Consider the following 19,145-nt stretch of genomic DNA (forward strand, 5'->3'; position numbering starts at 1 on the left):
ATGACACCATGCAGATGAGCAAATGTTCAAACACCATATTACTTATATCTAGGACCACTTGACCCTTGAAAAATGTAATTTGTTAGGCCACTAATTTTTTATTTCAAAACATTTTTGAATGTCTCGAGGTTTGGAGAAAACAATGAAAAGTGAGAAACGCTTAATCATAATACTTTTAATCCCACTAAATGAAATTACATTTTTAATTTTGCTAAAACTAGAACAAGGACTTCCTTTGACATTCCTTGGGTGGTGTGTGCCATTAATCAGAATAAAAAAGGCCATTCCAAACATAGCGTCATTTTTAAACTGAAGTGTGTGTAAGAGCTTCTCCACTAGATGGTGGTCTTATGCCTCTAAACACCACAGCTGACAGATAAGGCCCAAAGACAAAATGCATTCTTAAGCATAACGAAGCGGCTCAGGAGCAGCACATTTAACAGGAGATGAAGTGGTTCGGCCCTCTGGTGAATCTTGGTCATTCTTAGCATAAAAGGAAACTGGACTAGCTGCTGATTGCTTGAAGATGTAGATTTCTTCAGCGCAGAATTGAAGAATCTTACAGAAGACAAATGTATTTGGGAAACCTCCAGCAAATGCAGATGCATTTGACTTTGTACTTCTAAATGATCCTATGACATGGATGACTTTTTACAGACGTAATAATGAGCAAGAGAGTATAAATTAGTATCGAGTGTTCATAGTATTTCAGATTCAGTTAAGTTTAAATTATCTAAAACTAACAAGTTTCCATCAAACCATAACATATCTGCTGATATCTGATGGGGTTGTGTGTTTTGTAAATGTTTTCACTCCCAACAACTTCACTTGATCAAGTTCATTTTCCATACATAAAACACAACAGGTCATTTACTTTGCAATACTCGATTTATTTTGAACAATAGCAAAGTCATCTCACAGAGACTACTTTGAATTACACAGAATGCAAATAAATATATTTATGGGACCATTAGAATTAAGGACATGAACAACTGATAGAAAATAATTTACAACACTTTGAATAGTGCAAAAACCCCACACAAATGCTGCCCTCATCATCGAGCTTCTTGCGTCCAGGACAGTGGATGAGTGTGTGCTGCCCCCTTGTGGGGGATTATAACAACTGACAGTACAGTATATAGCATGTTAACAAAAACCTTCAGAATGACTCTTCAAACGGGATGTAGCAAAAGTAAACATATCGCTACACTTCAATGTTAAATCATTGAGATGGAGTGTGGATATGCCTGGTCGAGTTAGTTTAAAAAGGGTCATAAGAGGGAGGGAGCATTCTGAGAAGCTGAATGGATAAAGTCAAGTGAGTCTCAATGAAACGTTGTTCTCTCAAAAACGGTACATTTGAGAAATCACCAAAGCCAAAGACGTATGAAATGTGAAACCCATCACAAGCACTTTGAAATTGACAAAAGGAAAAGATGACGACCTAAAAACCGCGTGGCGGGTAGTGCCCACCACCCCTGAGTGAAAACAGTTTAAAAAAGGTCTTAGCACCGTCAGATACCACACAACGCCAGCTTTGCCATTTTCTTTTCAATCCAAAACACGTCTTGGATTGTGACAGGCACAACACATTTTTTAAAGTGCACTCGCTCGATTGAGCTGTTGCTTTCACTCAACTTTTTTATTTTTTTTTATTAAACAATTTCTTCCCCACAAACATCAAGTCCCATTTTAAAAAACGGCACACGAAGATAAATTACATTTTTGCCATGCATAACAATTTGTTGCATATTGAAATTTCGCATTTTGCTGTTGAAAACTTGGACCTTTACACCAAGGGTGGATGCAAAATCTCCTCTTCTGGAGCGAGAATGAGCACACAGTATCAGTCAAGTGTCGGTATTGCAGACACATGCATGAACATTAGAAATACATCGTTTGTGCTACTTTAAATAACCTGAAAATTCTAGAATTGCCATTTGGTTTTCAAGAGGCCCGTCGAAGAGAGAGAGAGAGAGAGAGAGGTTTGTACTTTTAGGACAACTTGGTCAGACTGACAGACAGTACAGACAGATTTTAAGTCTACTCTTGAAGACCAACGTCGTAGAAAAGCTGTACACAAAAACACACTGATGCCTCAGAGACAACCTCCTCGTGTCCTATTGTAGTAAATATTTGTGCATTGATTATGCATTCATCCGCAGGGGGGGGGGGGGGGGGGGGGCAACCTCTGATCATTGATCATTAAATTGGTTTAAATCATGCCAAAGACGAGGAAAGTAATACTACAATCGCTGCTGATTGGAGAAAGAGAGAAAGGATAAGACCATCGGGAGAGCATCGAGCCTCCACAGGCTGCTCTGCATTTGAGGTTTCAGCGATCATCACTTCAAGACAGGAACCAATTGGAGAGAACAACTCAACATAGCTGAAGGGACAGAGACGGATGCATTGAGCTGATAAATTGACAGGTAGGTAGAAAAATCATCTCCGTGCACTCATGCAAAAGAGGTGCACTGTGGTGCATCTTTGGTTATGCATAGCGCTACCGTCTCTGGTGTCGAGGTGCAATAAATAAGTACTACAGCAGGCTGATGCTGATCGGTATAGCCCTGTTCAGACTGCAACGCACAGGCAGAGGAGTCTGTGTGAAGGATGATGGGTAACAAACTTCAGATGTGGAACAGTTTCTGTCAAGAAAGTGCCCGTCAACTCGGTTAAGCGTGGCACATTGCTAAAGTTAGAGCCGTTTTTGGCTTTTGGTTTTGAACTTCAGACGCGCTGCAACCGGGCAGTGTGTCTGTGCGTTTTTTGGCACGTCATGGCATGTCCATTTGTCTACTGCACTAGGAGGAGGTGTAGCCCTTCAGGTTAACAAGTAGTCTCTGAAATTGCACAGGTTGGCCATCGTTCCTCTAGCCAACAGCACACAGGCCATGTTGGGAGCACAGTCTTGAGTACATTAAATTCCTCCCGGCTGCGTTCTGTTGGAAGAGGTCGAAATATTCGTCCGATCTCTCCTTCGGTCGCTGAGTGTTATGTGTCCTGGTACCTGTGAAGAGACAAGAGGGAACCAGTTGAGAGCGGCGTATCAAAAGCAAACTAAACACACCTGACTGTACCGAATGATTTCATTACTTAGCAACGACGCTCCGCCTATTACAGGAATCTATTTGCCCCGAGAGAATAAAGCCAATTACACAACAAAGTAAACACCAGATTACAAAGGGAATATCAATGTTAGATATGTTCTGCAAACATATCCAACATTACAACAGAATGGTTTCTTTTTTTTACAAAATTCCTAATTCTTTAGTCTCAATACTTGTGTTTGTCATGAGCAATACATAAATATTGGAGAAAGAAGTCAGTCTTGTATTTTTCATGGTATCCTCCTAGTAAGTAACCAACACTGACCACCAATTGAGGATTGTCTGGGCACAAAGAAAGGCTGACTTTACTCAATTTGTCTTTAAAAACCCAATGTAGTTGGTAGAACTTCTGTGCTGGGTAGAAATAAACTGGACATAAACTTTTTGGCCACCCTATGAGGGTCGTTGTTATTCAGAGGAAGCCTTCTCACCCGCTCTGTAAAGTGAACTCAGACAAAGCCCCTAGCGAGGTCAGCTGCTCCTCCAGGGCCACGATACGTAAACCAATGTAACCGGACGACAGCAGCAGCAGCACCACCCTGTAACCGACAGAAACACATGAGTCACGTTTATTGTCTTTTTCCTGCCGACGTATTCGCCGTGATAAAGTTGAATGATATTGGCTAATAGCAGGTACATAGAGAACCAACAATAGCCAAACACTTTATTAACCCCTTTATTAGCATGGTTTTTTCAGAAGGTATTAAAAAGGATGTCACTCTTGCATATGACTTTACAGCACTGCCAATAAACACTAGAGTGTAAAAACGGCAGGCCTATTGAAGCAGGTAGGGAAAAGGAGCCTTGGGCATAATTAATGAGTTCAATAAGTGGTTTGCAAAAACAAATTCAAAGTCGTCAGGCTTGGATTTTCTGTTATGCATCCTACAAGATGACCTAGTTTGTTACTAATGCGACAGGTTTCTGAGCCTTTCCTTTAAGGAGTGCGACTGTCTAGAGTGAGGAGCAGAAGAAGGACGATAAGGCATTGGATTAAAGGACGAAGGGGAGGACAGAACTTGCTATAGAGAGGAAGTGCTACTCACAAAATCAAGTAAATAAAGAGTAGAGTGTTGAGGGTGCTGGCCTCTCTCTGAACCAGCAGGGACTTGGCCTTTTCTGTCACATTCCAAACCCACGATCCACATGAACCTGGAAAAGGAAATATAGCATGAATATCAACGTTCTCATGTTGGGAGGTTGTAACATAACTATGCACAGTGTGTATATGCAAATTTTCTAGATGATTGGTTGGTTAGTTGATTCATCAGTTTTCCAGGATTGTCAGCAAAGTATCTAGTAGTTGTGTGTGTGTGTGTGTGTGTGTGTGTGTGTGTGTGTGTGTGTGTGTGTGTGTTACCCGATACTGACAGCTCCTCTGAGGATGAGCTATCACTCTGCTGCATGTGTAGGCTCCTGAAAGTCGGGCCATTCCCATCAGGCACTGCCTCTGAGGAAGAAGGAGGAAAGAGGGGGGGGGGGGAAATGGAGTCAGCGATAGCTGGCTATCAGACCTTGGACTTTGCATGTCAACGGGCTTGAACAGACATGAGAATGAGAGATAACGGCACCAAAACGAACAAAAAACTAAAGTTTTTAGTCCAGCTGATGTACTTTCCAAAAGGATTCTTGCAGACACTTCAATGCACCGTGGGTTACTTGGAAATGTTTGGATTTCTCCATCATACAAGACAATTATAGGTACAGCTAACAATTATTTAGGTTTGCTGTATCGCATGTACACATAATGTTAAGGACTCTCACCTCTGTGTGGTCTGTGCAGAGGCTGGTCCTGTAAAGATTGGGACTCAGAGCCATCGAATTGGTAGAAGCTGTCGTCCAGACTGGACTGGCTGGAGTTCTGTTGAGATGAGAAAAAAACACCGTCACAAACAGGTCTATCCTATAATTCAGCCATATCCACATTCAGTGCTAGTAAAGGACAATGTGTGCTCCTAGAAAAATGTTGTCGATACATTGTTTTTATTATATTGTGAAAAAGGTCTCTTACCACAAGTTTGATCTTATCAAAGCTGCTCTCAGCTGAGGAGAAGACAGGGCTACTATTGGTGCTGCCATCCTGTAACACAGAGAAATGTTTCAATTTGACTTGTTAGAAAATGTATTTTTGAAAAGCAACTTTCATTTTGATAGTTGTATCATCATCATCATGATATAAATAAAACTAAATGTTTAGAGATATGCAATGAGGTTACAATAGCAGGGTTGCTGCCCTCTTCCCCCTCTAAAACTCTATACATTTCCACAACTACATTATTGACTGAATATTGGCTTATGAAATGAGCAAATGTATGGTTTTCCTTAATTTCTTTTTTAAAATCACATTAACCAGTACAGAACATCTGAATATCTAAAAAACAACTCACCTCTAGCTGAGGAGATACTGATCGCAGCAGCTGATAACACGATTCTCTGTTACGCAGCGACACAAACAGGAACTAAACGACGAGAGGGAAAATAAAAAAAGGAATATTAGCCATCTGAACCATCAAATACATACATACAGTCATCGAATAGATTACATACAAAGCAAGGCATACATTTGATTTTGAACTACTTATAATAGACTGTATGTCTGTGTGGGGCAAAAAGAGGGACTGACCTTGTCTCCCTCTGTGGTGCGAATGGACAAGGCGTTGGGTACTAGTAAAGCTGTGTTCTGCTTCTTCACGATGTGGATGCAGGAAACTGGAATAACAACCTAGAAGAGCCCCCAACCACAAACAGAAAATGTTAGGAAAAGTGCAACAATGTGGGGAAATATCGCAACAAAAAATGTAAAAAAAGAAAAAAGGGACGAGCCAGGGGGGAGTGTCAGCCTACCTTAGTGTCCTTTAGCAGAACCGAGGAGTAGAAACAGGCATGGATGTCGGTGATGTACAGTCGACCGTGGTAGGGCACTTCCTTCTGCAGGGCACAGATGTATGCTGGGAGAGGAGAAGCGCGCATGCACACGCGCACGCGCACACGCACACACACACACACACACACACACACACACACACACACACACACACACACACACACACACACACACACACACACACACACACACACACACCTTTAGTTTTATGTGGCTCACTCATTCAGTTGTGCATTCTCTCTTTCCTTTGGGTTTACCTACCGTGTATCAAGTCTTCACTCATAGGAATGTCTGGAAATAACTTGTGGAATGTCTTGTTGTGCTTTATGAAACTCTAAAAAGAGAGAATAGAAAAAGAAAATGAAGCAAAAATCTTTCAACGAATGCACCGGTCCAAAAAGAAGGCCTGTACTTATAAGTAGTAGTATAATAATCTATTTCTTCAAATATGTACTTACACTTTGTGATCCAGTGCCTTCCGTCCTCTCAAAGCCTCTGATGTTGTCATCGTCGAACGTCTGCGACCTGCAGCGACAAAGATCACAGCTGTCAGTTTAAACAAGTCTTCACATACAGAGACGCTACACGACTTCCTGACACCTCAAGGATTGTTTTGGCAGCGTCAAATACATATTTGATAATAAAATAATTTGAACTATGGTTAGCGTTAATGTTCCTCCATCCAAAATGATGCGTGTTGAAAGTGGCTGGTGTAGTTACACGGTCACAGAGGCAGCAGTGGGGATGAATACTAACAAATATCACAAATCTACCTCAAACATGTGAATCATGTGAGGAGCCGCTCACACAGTCATGAGTGTGTCACAGCTGAACACCAGTTGAGCGTTAGCTCTGGTCTTGTGATCCACTACGTCCAATGTGTGATTTACTGCATTTCTAGATTGAGAAATAGTATTTTACCCACATCTGATTCACTGCTTACATTTCAGTTTCAACATTTAAAATTTGGCCCATCAGAACGTAGATCTGCATTTCTAGAAAAGTGGTTCATCATTATCTGTAAAATGTTTAGCCCCTCTGTGTGTGCTTGTTAAGGATTATATTAGTTTTAAAGACATTTAAAGCAGTTTTCTTTTGGTGTTCTGTCTTATTTATTTTTTTCCTACCTGATGGCTTCTTGTCTGGTGATGGTTTTGTGCTGTTGGTCGAGCAGGGCGGCCTCCAAACTCAAGGCCTTCCTGGTCTCCACCTTCCTGAAGCTGCCGTTGCCTGAGCTGCTCCTGCTTTTCTTCACTTTGGCTGGCAGTCCCCCACCACTGCTGTCTACCGGGTAGCTGCTGGATATGAAGAAGAAAAAAAAAAAGGCGGATTGAGCAACATGCAAGATGTTGTTTGACAATAATTTTAATGTGCACATACGGAATTTTTCTTGCAAGGTTATTGCAAAACAGACCACGATTACTTGCAATTTCACTACTTTGTGACTGCTCAACATTAAAAAACCCACTGCCAAAAATTTACCTCTGTAGAAACATTCATTCAGAAACAGTACATGGCTCAACTACAGTCATTTCACAGCAAGCAAAAAGCTCAAACACAGATAGTAAATAAAAGACCTGAATGATGAGAACATATTAAAAAGGAAACCGGAAGAAGTCAGTGTGGGAAATCAACAACAGTCACCACCGGAAAATAATAAATCTATAAAAAGAACTCTGCAAAGATGCCCGGAACAATTTCCTGCACAGTAATCATCTATCAGCAAAGATTAGAATAGTTAAACACTCTTAATTTCAACAGCACGTATCAGGCTTTACCTTGGTTTGGGTTTGTTACTTATCAATCATTGTTTCCAGACCTTAACTAAAAAATTCCATTCTACTTAAATGAAAGGCTGTGTGGTGACTGGACTGACATCCAGCAGACCTCGGGGTTTATCTTTACGATGTGTTGGGAAAGTTTTATTGATATACTTTGCGTCAGTGCTCCGTTTGTGGCTGTGCAATTCCACCTCCTCACTGCTTTACAAGCTGATCAAGGTAGACTCGTGCTCTAAAACTGACAAGTCACTGCAAATATTACATTTCAATAATAAAAAGATAAAAACACAACTGTCTTGTAAAAAGGAAGGTTGCAGGATTTACTACAGCCAGTTAAAAAGACCACGGCCCGTCCTTGACCCAGAACAAACAAGCCGAAAATTCATTAAAAGAGTAACGAGTCTGCTGAAATCTTATGACACAAATACATTGATGATTCAGCTCAAATATGAGACTACACAAGACTAAGCCTCATCTCAGTAAAAAACACTCAACTACTAAAGACAAACAACAAAGAACACCTTACCTGGTGAATTTTAATCGCTTTGATGAACGGAAACTCATATACCTACCGACAGTAGGCATTTCCTTTTCTTACAGGAAAACTATCTATTATCTCTAAGCTATACAGGCTGGCTTCACACCATCAAAGTAAAGAAGTTACTAAATAAAAGATCTTTTACAGTTAACGTAAATGTATGGTCCAAGAGGAGTTCTAGTTAAGTCTACATCAAAACCATTGCTGTATTTCAGTATGTGCTGGTAAGAGGAAGCCACTTTGTGTTAAGAATGGTGTGACACTCCGTAGGGCTGACGTCAAACTCAGCCACTCCCCCAGAGTTAGACAAGCATGAGAGAAAGAAAGAAAGAAAGAAAGAAAGAAAGAAAGAGACACACACACACACACACACACACACACACACACACACACACACACACACACACACACACACACACACAGTCAGTCAACGGTGCGCAACACAAGCACTGACATGTTTAAGGAATGAAATATTCCACTGACAAAAAAGATCAAACATCAAACTCATGTCTTGTTGGGATTTGTTCTGGTGGGGCAAAGAAGGATCAGAGACTTGTTTTTTTAAAACTGTGCGGGTCGGAACAGAAAATACTTGTGAGGTGCTCAGACTGGCCCACATGGACCGATGTAGGAGTGGTGCATTATCTGTCTGCCCGAAGGCAACGAATGAAATACCAAGGAGACAGAACAACCTCAAGTCTTCCCTGAATCATTAAGGGATTAGAACTTCTTTTAAAAAGGAGTCAGACTTTGGAAAAAAGTGACGGACTCAACAACTGGCAGCATATTGATAAAATACACATTACTTATAGTGCATATAGGGTGTTGCACTGCTGCTGCAAAAATAATTTAGATGAGGGACTTTGTGCCTCTTCGAACTATTTCTATACCGCCTCACCTGAGTAATTGGGGGAGAGGTCAGAGAGGAAAAGGTAAACATGAAATGATGTCTACCCTGTAATAAGTCTTTACCGACTATCAAATGGTGACCAGCAACACATTCTCAAATCAGTACAAAAAGAGCTTTAACCCTTCAAGAGAATCGACTTACACCTTTAAGTGTCATTAAAGCTAAATAAGACAGTTGGTCGTTAACCATGCTAAATTAAAACCCATTGTGGGAGGCTAATTGCAGCTGTAGGTTTCTCTACTCCAGAGACAAAAGAGAGGTAAACACTTTCACAGGTATCCTTTATTCTAAAATATAAATACATAAAAACTAAACTTTGGGGCAAGTAAACTGCTAAGGTGTGTAGACGCTGGTGTTTGGATAAATGCAACACTGTGTTTATGTTAGTTTCATAATCAGTTACCAGGTGTTAGTCTGTGTTCAAATATGCTCACCTGACCCATTTCCACTAGGCAGGTGGGGTTAAAGCGTCAGGGCAATATAGGCCGTATTTAAAGACTGTTGACTGAATTTCTCAACTACTTCCTCTCTTCACTCAAGACTAACCAGAAGCATTAACAAAGTCACGTTGAAGCCGCTTCCTGTAACACTCAGGCAGCCACCAGCACTCCTTGGTTCTTTCAGCAGGATGTGCTTCATACCTAAAAAACGGCCAGAATCAGATAATCTAATATCTAACAGTAAAACATTAATGTTTGAGTGTAAAGTAAGTTTAATACCAAGCCACCCTAAAAACTTAAGTGTTCAAGGCCTAAGCAATCAAAAGTTAACAGGTGTGTGACAATAACCATGTTATCACCAAAAGGTTACAATATGAGAAGAAAAAAACGTATTATGAAATGAATGATTTACTCCATAAAAGTGATGTTTAAGGACTGCTTCATGTTTACAAAGCAGGAGGCGGACTACCTGATATGGGTACATAATAGCCAGACAAAAGGCCTTGACCTCTGACCTACTTCCTGGTTTGAGCACTACATCACACCACCTGACACAATCAATGTCGGGCAAAGTAGCACTGCCACGCTTGACATTTCAAATCATATCAAAGTATCAGCAGCATTGGATTAAAAAGTTACAGGCACGAGGTTACAGGAGCATACGAATCAGGACTCGTTTCAGAGTACAACTTGTCTCACATGACGACACGTTCTGTGAAGTAGAGATTACTGACAAACACATAACATGGTCCGTTTCTTTATCTGCATTTGCTCTGGTGTTAATTTAAAACATATCACTCTTTCACAGTCTCAGATCTGTGACCACTGCCATGCTAGCACATTTTCCTGTGTTTACGGAGGATCTATTGAAACAACAACACCATTTTCCAGGTAAAAAGGCTGTTGATCCCCAGTTTTTGTACGACTCCATGACCGAAGTCCACAAAAAAAAGTTTTAAAAATTGTTCCCGCAGGTGAAAAAACAAACAAAAATGTAGCCAGCCAGAAAAGGTCAAAACAATAAGACTACATTTACTCAATGTTGCTCAAGTCAGTCCTTCCTCATCTGAGCCAGTTTGAGAAGCACTGGCTGAGATAAATAAAAAAGGATTCTCTTTCTAGCCTTACCTTCCCAGATTCTCAGAGCAGTGAAGATCGACCACAGCACCCTGTAGGTTCAACAAGCCTTTCCCTCTGTCCATGACCAACGGAGGTCTCTCTGCACGCGTTCCCTCAACCTCTAAAAGCTTGTAACCACCACTGGACAAGGCAGCCAAATGAGTGAGGCAGTTGCATCTTTTGCACTTGGACCCTGAGCACCGACGGCTAAATCAAAAAGGGTGTAAAGGTCTCTTTTACAGCTACGTTTTAAAGCATCAAAGAGCTCAACGGGAAGGTGGTTCCGGAAACACGCGGCAGGAAAGAAAAGTAGAAGAGGGGGTGAAAAGAATAGAATAGACTGGGGTTCAAGCCTGAAACGCCCTCCCAAACTTTGTCTTTTTGTGGGAGGGAGGGAGACATTGCCAGGTTATTCTCAGTTTAGAAGGCCTGACGACAACATTCAATAGCCTGTTCTCAATAACAACAACAGGGAGATGGCTTTAAAAGCAGCCATTGAAATGTTCATGACAATAGCTAGCTCATACTCTTTGTGTGCCATTCTAATGGAGCCAGAACACACAGGAATATCTGTGTTTGATTAGAGGGGAAAATAGGAAGAAGAGCTCAGAATACATAATGAAAATAGATTAATTCAGTACACTACGTCCTGTAGGCTAAATGCAACAGACTGTTTCATTCACAACCCTCTTCTGAGTGTTGTACCTGTGACACCACATACTGGAGAGCCATGCAGAAAGATTAAGTACGACTGCATTGGTGACATCGGCCCATATTTAGCCACCGTGCATCGTTCCTTACCTCGTCTGTCTCACTACCACCTGCCAAGTTTTCACTGTACACCTCTTGGCGTTGATCTGCAGGAGGAATGCTGTGAGACAGCTGGGTTATAAATACATGTTGGCGGAATCAAAACGGCCCAGGTTTGCTCTTTGCCATGTGGCCTCGAGAGTTGTCAAGCCTGAAACCGAACCTCCTGCTTGCTTATCGACAGACTACACATTTTGTCCCGTGTACCAACAATTTTAAAAAACAGTCAGTTTGATGGAAAAGGTTCAACAGGCCAATGCACCACTGTTTCATCCTTTAACTTGAGGTACTTTTCCTCATCAAACTACATTGTTTTGGTGCGAGTTGCCTAGTTTTGGAGATATCGGCCGTAGAGATATCCGTCCTCTCCACAGACCGAGGAAAGAGACATATGACTTTCACAAATGTATTTTTTGTTGCTTTGAGCACTACAAAGTGCAAATCTAATGTCTTAACATACCAGTTTATCACAGTGACATTTAAGCAGGAAGGAGGTGTCCCAGGGGTCCCTTTTTGGCTCGGACAGTTAATATATAATTATATATAATTACTGAATACACTGTGAACAGATTAATACATCTGCATCACAACACGTACTTGTTTGTTCAGCTTACTACACTGCCTGTGTACATACCCATGAGAACTCTACTTTGCGATTGTCACTCTGTTTTATCTACAGATAAGAGTTGCACATTGCTTGTGAGGAGGTGCAAGGGCACTTGTCCCCGATAGTTATGTTCATCTTTGTTCTAGAAAAAAAAAAAAAAAGTACTCATGGTTGAAATACTTTCCCCATCATTAAATTGGACAATTTAAGATACTGGATTGCACAAAATAAATTGATGTACACTGGCCCTTTAACGATATAAAAACAGGGCAGGAAACGCCTCTTTCCATTTAATGATATTTTGTTAATAATATAAAAAGTTAACCAGAAAGTTAGGCATATTTGTTGAAATTTGCTGGAAACTAGCTCGACATTGCAGTCGACAGAATAACTCCCCTGGGAGTTGAGTTCAGATGCTTCCGTTTGCGATCCTGAGATGAGACATATGATCCTGCTGCAGACGTCAGCTCTTCACTGAACTCACCCGGAAGACAAAATCACTTCTGTATAGAATGCTTGTGTAGAAGCTTTCCAAACAGGCAACTTTACTGGTCTAACGACACAAGCCTCCAGGTTCACACGTTATGCTGATGGAGGCTACACTTCCATGTAATCTCTGTGAGATCACCTGAGACTTTGCAGAATCAGATAGCGTCAGAGCACCATCTTCTGGAGAGCTGTGGATCCTTTTTTTGTCACGGGAACAGCTGATTCACCCATCATCCAATCAAACCCAGCGTATTCCAAATCAAAACAACAGATTGTGGCAGCTGGGCTTTATTGCTCCAAATGACAGTAAAATAAAAAAAGTCAACCACGCAAACGGCATCTGAGAGTCCTAATCTGTGATAATGTAGGTGGTTTTTTTACTTTGAAAAACCAGAAACTAAGAAAAGCCAATATTTGAAAATGAAAGGCAACCCAAAATATTATTCTGGGTTGGACATTTAGTATGTGGGTACACTTCAACAGAGCAACCAGGAAGGGAAGCAAGCAAGTGGTGATGGCGAAACAACACGCTGTCTGTGGCGCCTTGCCAGGCCTCAATCCGCAGGAAAAAAACAAAAAAAAACCAACTGTGTGCATGTGTGCCAAGTGGAACAGAGCGTGTCTGTGTACATGTGTTACAGAACAACTGTGTGCGAGTGGGAAGTCATGTGGCCTCGTGCACGCAGCAGCTCCCTCCACTTCCTCAGTGCTAACTGGACGCAGGAGACAGAGAGGGTCTTTCTTCAAGGCGGCTCAAAAATACTTTTCAGCCACCAGGCATGTGGACATGCCGGATGGTGTGTTGTGGTGGTGGCTGGAAAATTCCACCTGACTTTTAAAATTGTTTAAAATAAGGTCACAAGAGGAGGGGCTTGGAATGAATCTACAGTAGAACGTTGTTGCTCTCAGCTCCACAGGACAGCAGGTTGTCAACAACCATTTTTGGATATGACAACAGTCATATCCAAAAACTACAACATTTGCAAAAACCAGTCTAAATGAGTCTCTAAAAACTTGGTTCAAGCCAGTGTAAGGCCGAAAAACCATCCATCTTGAAAATTTTAAATATTTTCAGGGGGCTCATCCATGTATCATGGAGAGCAACGTGTATTAAAGAAGACTGCAGCAGGTGATTTTACCGGCGTATCTTGAAATCATTACACTATTTAAAAAAATGTTTTCACTCAAAGCTGAGTTAAACACCGATCGTTTAGATAAGCTTGCATATAGCCTCATGTGACTGAAACTAGACTGACCTATGGCAAATACTTGGGGTGGAATTCACCAGGCTACTGTGAGTACCAAAAGGTGAAACGGCCATGAAGCCTTTTTCTTGGCTCTGTGACCAGGGCGGAGGAGTGGTCATTAGCACCAGCCTGACAGAGGCAGCACTTAACTTCAACCGTGACCGGCCGGTTAGTACGCACCCCTTCATTTAGCGATAAAACTGTTCTGCAGATGTGGTTCTCTCAACCTCTAACTTGAGCTCTTCCTCTGCAGCACATCTCATAATTTAGACCCACAAAAGTCTTCACTGCCCACAGCAGCAAGGACGCTCTGTGCTACAAGCATCTTCCTGGAGCCAACAGAGCGCCTGCATAGCGGCCCCACCCAGCCTATTCCAGGCTCCTCCATCCAAGCAAGCTTTGCAACAATAGGGTCTTCCCTATTGAAACAAGGCTATTCATACGTCACCACTGTGTGCATTGCGAGCATGTATGCAGAGACTTGAAGACGAGCTAGCAAGTAGGTGTTCGGTGTTAAAGCACGTGGTGTACTCATTTGTTCAAATACATGGCTAGTCTGGCATTTTTTTTAATCTTCAAAGGGGAGATTCAAGTACAAGAACAAATTGATTAGAATAGAGAGCAGATGAAATGATTGGTAGATCATATGAGGCTCAATGAGGTCTGACAATGCCACAACATAGTTATATATATGCGTGTGTGTTGTGGAAACAGATAATCACCAGACATACCATACTACAGACACATCATAGCTTTGCTGATAAGCAGCAGGCCAGTCTAATTGGTGGGGCTCTTGTACTGGCTATCTATGGGGAGGGAAGTGAAAGGCAAAGATCAGAGGCTGAGGAGTACCATCAGTGAGATGCAGGGAGCATTTATATAACACCATGTACCACCTGTGGTCGACTCATGGGAGCTAAAAATAGTCTGTTCTGGGAAAACATATACTTGCTTGTCCCATGTGTGACAAGTGTGTGTGTGCGTTTCCCTGGGGGTAACACTGTGTGCAGGTTTAAAAGAGTGCATGATTGAATGTGGTTGTGAATAAATGTCCCTCTACTAGGCTCATCTGCTCTGGATCTCAGCAGGGCTGGATAATCCATGACAAAAAGGGGATGCCAATCTGACCCACATAGGCCCGTGAATGAAGTCATGACTCTTAAACAGGAGGCAGATTAAGAACCGACCAGATCTGGACCAAGTTCCCCTTTATGCCAGTCTAATATATGTAATGCTGTTTATTTACGCTGCGTGGAACAGTTCAGTTGGCTACTAACCTAGACACAAACAACACTTTACAGCAATAATGTGGGCCAATCATTGTATTCTTGGAAATGGATCAATGAGAAAAGAAACAAATGAGACCCTAGCATTGTGTCTGAACCAACACCTCGCAGAAAAGCCTCGTGTTAACATTAAAATAAAGATAAATGGCCATCTTCAATATGCATTTTACTCAGTTATTCAAGTTCGTAATTCATGTAGCGTTACACTTGTAATGCAGAGATGCTCGCAACAGCCATATTTTAGAAATAAGGCAAACTTACCGAGTGTGTTTTAACTCAGAATGCAAGATTAACCATTACTGTAGAGGGTGTAATTGATTGTGTCACTGTCCCGTTAGCTAAAGATCATTGAAATGCCAGCACATCTTCGTCGAGGCGTGTGCTAACCTGCTAGCATGATCTACTAATTGACTGAAGACGTATCTAGTCTATTTACTACATTAACATATTTCATATTTCTGTGTTAAACAAACAGCTACATTGACATGAGGTAACAACATAGACTGTATATAACAAGGGTAAAGCTATCAAATCTTACCGGTTGTTATCATGAAATAAATGCTAACCGTTAGCATCCACCCCGTTGATGTTGCTCACCCGGCAGATAGCGGTTCAGCCACATTCACTGCACTCACCTCTCTTTCATGAAGTGCTTGATTTTGACGATGGCCTTCTCGTCGATCTTCCTGAGGAAGGTTTTCAATCTTTCTCTCTTGTTTTCAAGCATTCTTCCCTCAGCCAGTGGTCGCCGGTTCGTGTAGAAACGACGCTCCCACACCAGACTCCACACCGTCCTTGTTGGGCTTCTGCTTTTTTTTCTTCTCTCCTCCTCACTCCATCCACGGCTGATTAAGATAATGAGCCCCAAATCGGACCAAGTCAGCCGTCCAATCAACGTAGCTGACGACGTGCGAAAAGCGGTCATGTCAGACCGGTTGTCCAATCAAAACGGGGTAGTTGGCTTTCACCGACCGCCCATTACCTTATATGGTAGCCATGTTGTCCCCTTCTGAGACTTAAAGGGAAGGGAACACATTATTGTGTTCACTGGTCCTTTTAAATAATGATTTTGGCTTATCTGTAATTTCAACATTTTACGTGTGAACAATATATATATATGTATATATATGTTGTGGTTTAATAGTAGCGTTTTATTTGTCACATGACACCCTGCTTTATCCGTCAGAGAAAATAACTACTGGTACACCAGGGTGGGGCTGCTTTACATACTGGTTTACATCTACAAATGTAAAGCTGAATTGTATTGTAAGAGGGTAAACCTATACCAGGCATATGCTATACAATAATATCAATAATGACAGCGGAAAATAGCACACATGCTCATCTGAATAAGGTATAGGCCTACTGCTATTGTCAGCTTTTTTATATTACATTTAAGCTTTTAAACCTTGATATTCCTCTAAAAAAAAGCAGTTGCAGAACAAATACTGAACCCTGCATAAGCTGGCAGCACCCATGAAGTTTAAAAGTGAAATTGCACTATTCTCATGAATCATAATCAGCCCCAAAACTAATGAGGCTCAACCCTCTTTCTCGGGAAGTGGTCAGTGACTCCGAAGGCAAGTCAATTGCTCAGTTGATGGCTTTTATTCTAATGCATGAATCACTTAAGCTTTGTGCAGATAGCTCATGATGGTACAACCCCCCTCCCCCCAACAATTGCAGCAATAAATGGCAAAGTCACAAGCCTACTGTACAATCAGCTAAATACAGCTAAATCATCAGCTAAGTCACATTGTAGTCACACTGGTTGTCTGTGTGTTACTTGTGACTACCTTATATGTTTTTGTAATATGTTATATTATGTTATAAAAATTCAATGTGCTCCAAGAGGGTGTTTTATTAATACAAGATTTTATATCATAACATGGTTTGTGCTTCCTTTTACAGCAATTACTTAAAGTGTCCTTAAGCAAGGAGTGTGACGGTTTTCTGTAGCTGTCCCTGAACCTTGACCTCCATGTGAGGTGGGCTCCCCAATGAAAAATAAAATTATATAACACAGACCGTTACTGACGAAGAAGGATATCCTGTTTTGTAATTGTTACGGTTGAAATTGAGTTGAAGTTTCGATATTGGCCGACAAAATTTTACAACCTTGGTTAGTCAAGTTCCTCAAATGTATGTACTGAATATTCATGATTTATAACAGCAATATTTTAGGAATGACATTCTTTGGGAGACGGACTTTATTAGTCAATTTCAATAATTGTCCCAGACAAAGGTTTATGTTCATATATATACATATGTATACATATGTATATATATATATATATATATATATATATATATATATTTATATATATATATATGTATATATTTGTATACATATGTATATATATACATATGTATCTATATATACATACACTTTGTACATAGTTGTTAAATGTTAAATGTTTATACTTACATCTGTTGTACTTTTTTGTTGTCCTTGTTTTATGTTTTTTTTATATTTCTCTTGTTTATTTGTAAACGTGTGTATGTACGTTGAGACCAAAGTGAAAACCGGAGTCAAATTCCATGTATGTGTACCCATACATAAAGCTGATTCTGATTCAATAAAGCTGAGAACTCGTCACATCATGACAAATCAGTAGGTTATTGAAACACAGTTCACTCTGATTACAACACAGCGGTCAGTATTTCCCTACTGTATTGATGGAGACCTTGATCACATATAAAAAAGATAACCAATCATTATCAGGCGGCTGTTAAGACAGATGCGCACAAATCCTAGCATTGAAAGCCCTTTTGTTCTGACCAGGCAGCCCAGGTGCTGCCACGCCACCAGGAACAGAAAAGGCAATGTATTATTTGTCACATGACACAGCAAACACACCACCCATCCACCCACTCACCCACTCACGCAGTCTGGCCTACACCAGTCGGCCCACGGTCTTCCCTTCCGTCTCCCCTGGCAGGAAACAAAGCAGATAGAGAGGAGGAAATCACGCTTCATAAGGAAGTATGTGACGCAATACGGGGATGTAGATGCAGCGTGGGCAATAACAGGCTTTTCGGTGTTGATTCATCAGTGAGAAAGCTGGCTGTATAATTGGACAAAGTGGGGTACTACGCAAGGATCCAGGACTCACAAAAGCCCCATCGCATGTGTCAATTGGTTTGAGGTCCTTTAAACCATGCACAATGCCATGACCATGAGGCCTCTGTTTTGTAGTGTAGTGTTGATGTAATACTGATGCGAAATTCACATCCAGCGCAGTAGGATGTCACTGCTGAATGAAAACTGTATTTCCAAACCAGCCTCAAAACAAAACTAATAGGAAAATAGAATAAAAGAAAAACGTTTATTCGTCACTGCAAATGCTTTATGTCCTGTAAGACCACACATTTTGTCAATATTAGAGTCATGAATCCTGAATTATTCACCCTTGATGTATAGTCAATATTTGTAAATGCCACACCATCTCTTCAGAGCCAATGAGCTGAGAGTCACATAAGAAGGGCGTATGTAAAATGTACTTTTGCAAACAGCAGAATTATCATTGCAGCTTTCATTTGCTGGCTCTTGATTTATTTTCAAGAGCCAGGAAGCTTAAGGAAGCTTTGGCAGGTTGTTGCTGTTATGAATCTTGTATGTTTTATTATTTTTACATCTTAATATAAAGTTTCCGTTTTACTTGCATTTATCCCTATAATTTAGACTTTTGTCTTTCAGTTATCTACAACATTTGCAAACAAAGCCTTTGCCTTAAATTAAGGTCCTATAGGATGATAGCTGAGTTCCAACAAAAATATTTGTAATAGTGCTGCCAGTTACACATCTGGGAAACCATAGTCAGTCTGTTATCGCTGATGTTGCCAAAGTCAGGCATCTGTTTGCTTTAGACAATATAGATTGAGGTTGCCATGTAAGAAGAGAAAGTGAGATGTCCTTTG

General features: G+C 41.0%; 1 protein-coding gene across 5 annotated transcripts; it reads right to left on the minus strand.

Annotated features, from left to right (window-relative positions):
• Positions 1–869: 869 nt before the first annotated feature.
• Positions 870–16,036, minus strand: si:zfos-943e10.1 (GRAM domain-containing protein 2B). Of its 5 annotated transcripts, none has more exons than XM_068707507.1 (13): positions 15,860–16,036; positions 7,125–7,292; positions 6,456–6,522; positions 6,259–6,331; positions 5,958–6,061; positions 5,737–5,835; positions 5,501–5,572; positions 5,125–5,193; positions 4,878–4,974; positions 4,474–4,563; positions 4,160–4,265; positions 3,545–3,652; positions 870–3,013 (listed from the first exon to the last, which is right to left on the minus strand). In XM_068707507.1, the coding sequence occupies exons 1-13, from the start codon at positions 15,949–15,951 to the stop codon at positions 2,998–3,000; spliced, it is 1,161 nt and encodes a 386-aa protein (XP_068563608.1). In that variant the 5' UTR covers positions 15,952–16,036; the 3' UTR covers positions 870–2,997. The 5 variants fall into 5 exon arrangements, with proteins under 5 accessions (XP_068563608.1, XP_068563607.1, XP_068563609.1 ...); XM_068707506.1 differs by having other exon boundaries at positions 7,125–7,295; XM_068707508.1 differs by lacking the exon at positions 15,860–16,036 and adding an exon at positions 10,795–10,933 and having other exon boundaries at positions 7,125–7,295.
• Between the last annotated feature and the right edge of the window lie 3,109 nt (positions 16,037–19,145).

Source organism: Cebidichthys violaceus, unplaced genomic scaffold (genome assembly GCF_023349555.1).
Source record: "Cebidichthys violaceus isolate CVI_PGR_0920_01 unplaced genomic scaffold, fCebVio1.0.p SCAF_13, whole genome shotgun sequence".
Taxonomy (NCBI): Eukaryota; Metazoa; Chordata; class Actinopteri; order Perciformes; family Stichaeidae; genus Cebidichthys; species Cebidichthys violaceus.

Excerpts from the sequence above, each read along its gene's own strand:
- si:zfos-943e10.1 (XM_068707506.1), bottom strand. The coding sequence starts at position 15,951 with ATGCTTGAAAACAAGAGAGAAAGATTGAAAACCTTCCTCAGGAAGATC. Across the intron at positions 5,573-5,736 it reads GCACCACAGAGGGAGACAAG|TTCCTGTTTGTGTCGCTGCG; the intron begins GTCAGTCCCTCT and ends CTCGTCGTTTAG. Across the intron at positions 5,194-5,500 it reads CAGTATCTCCTCAGCTAGAG|GATGGCAGCACCAATAGTAG; the intron begins GTGAGTTGTTTT and ends TCTGTGTTACAG.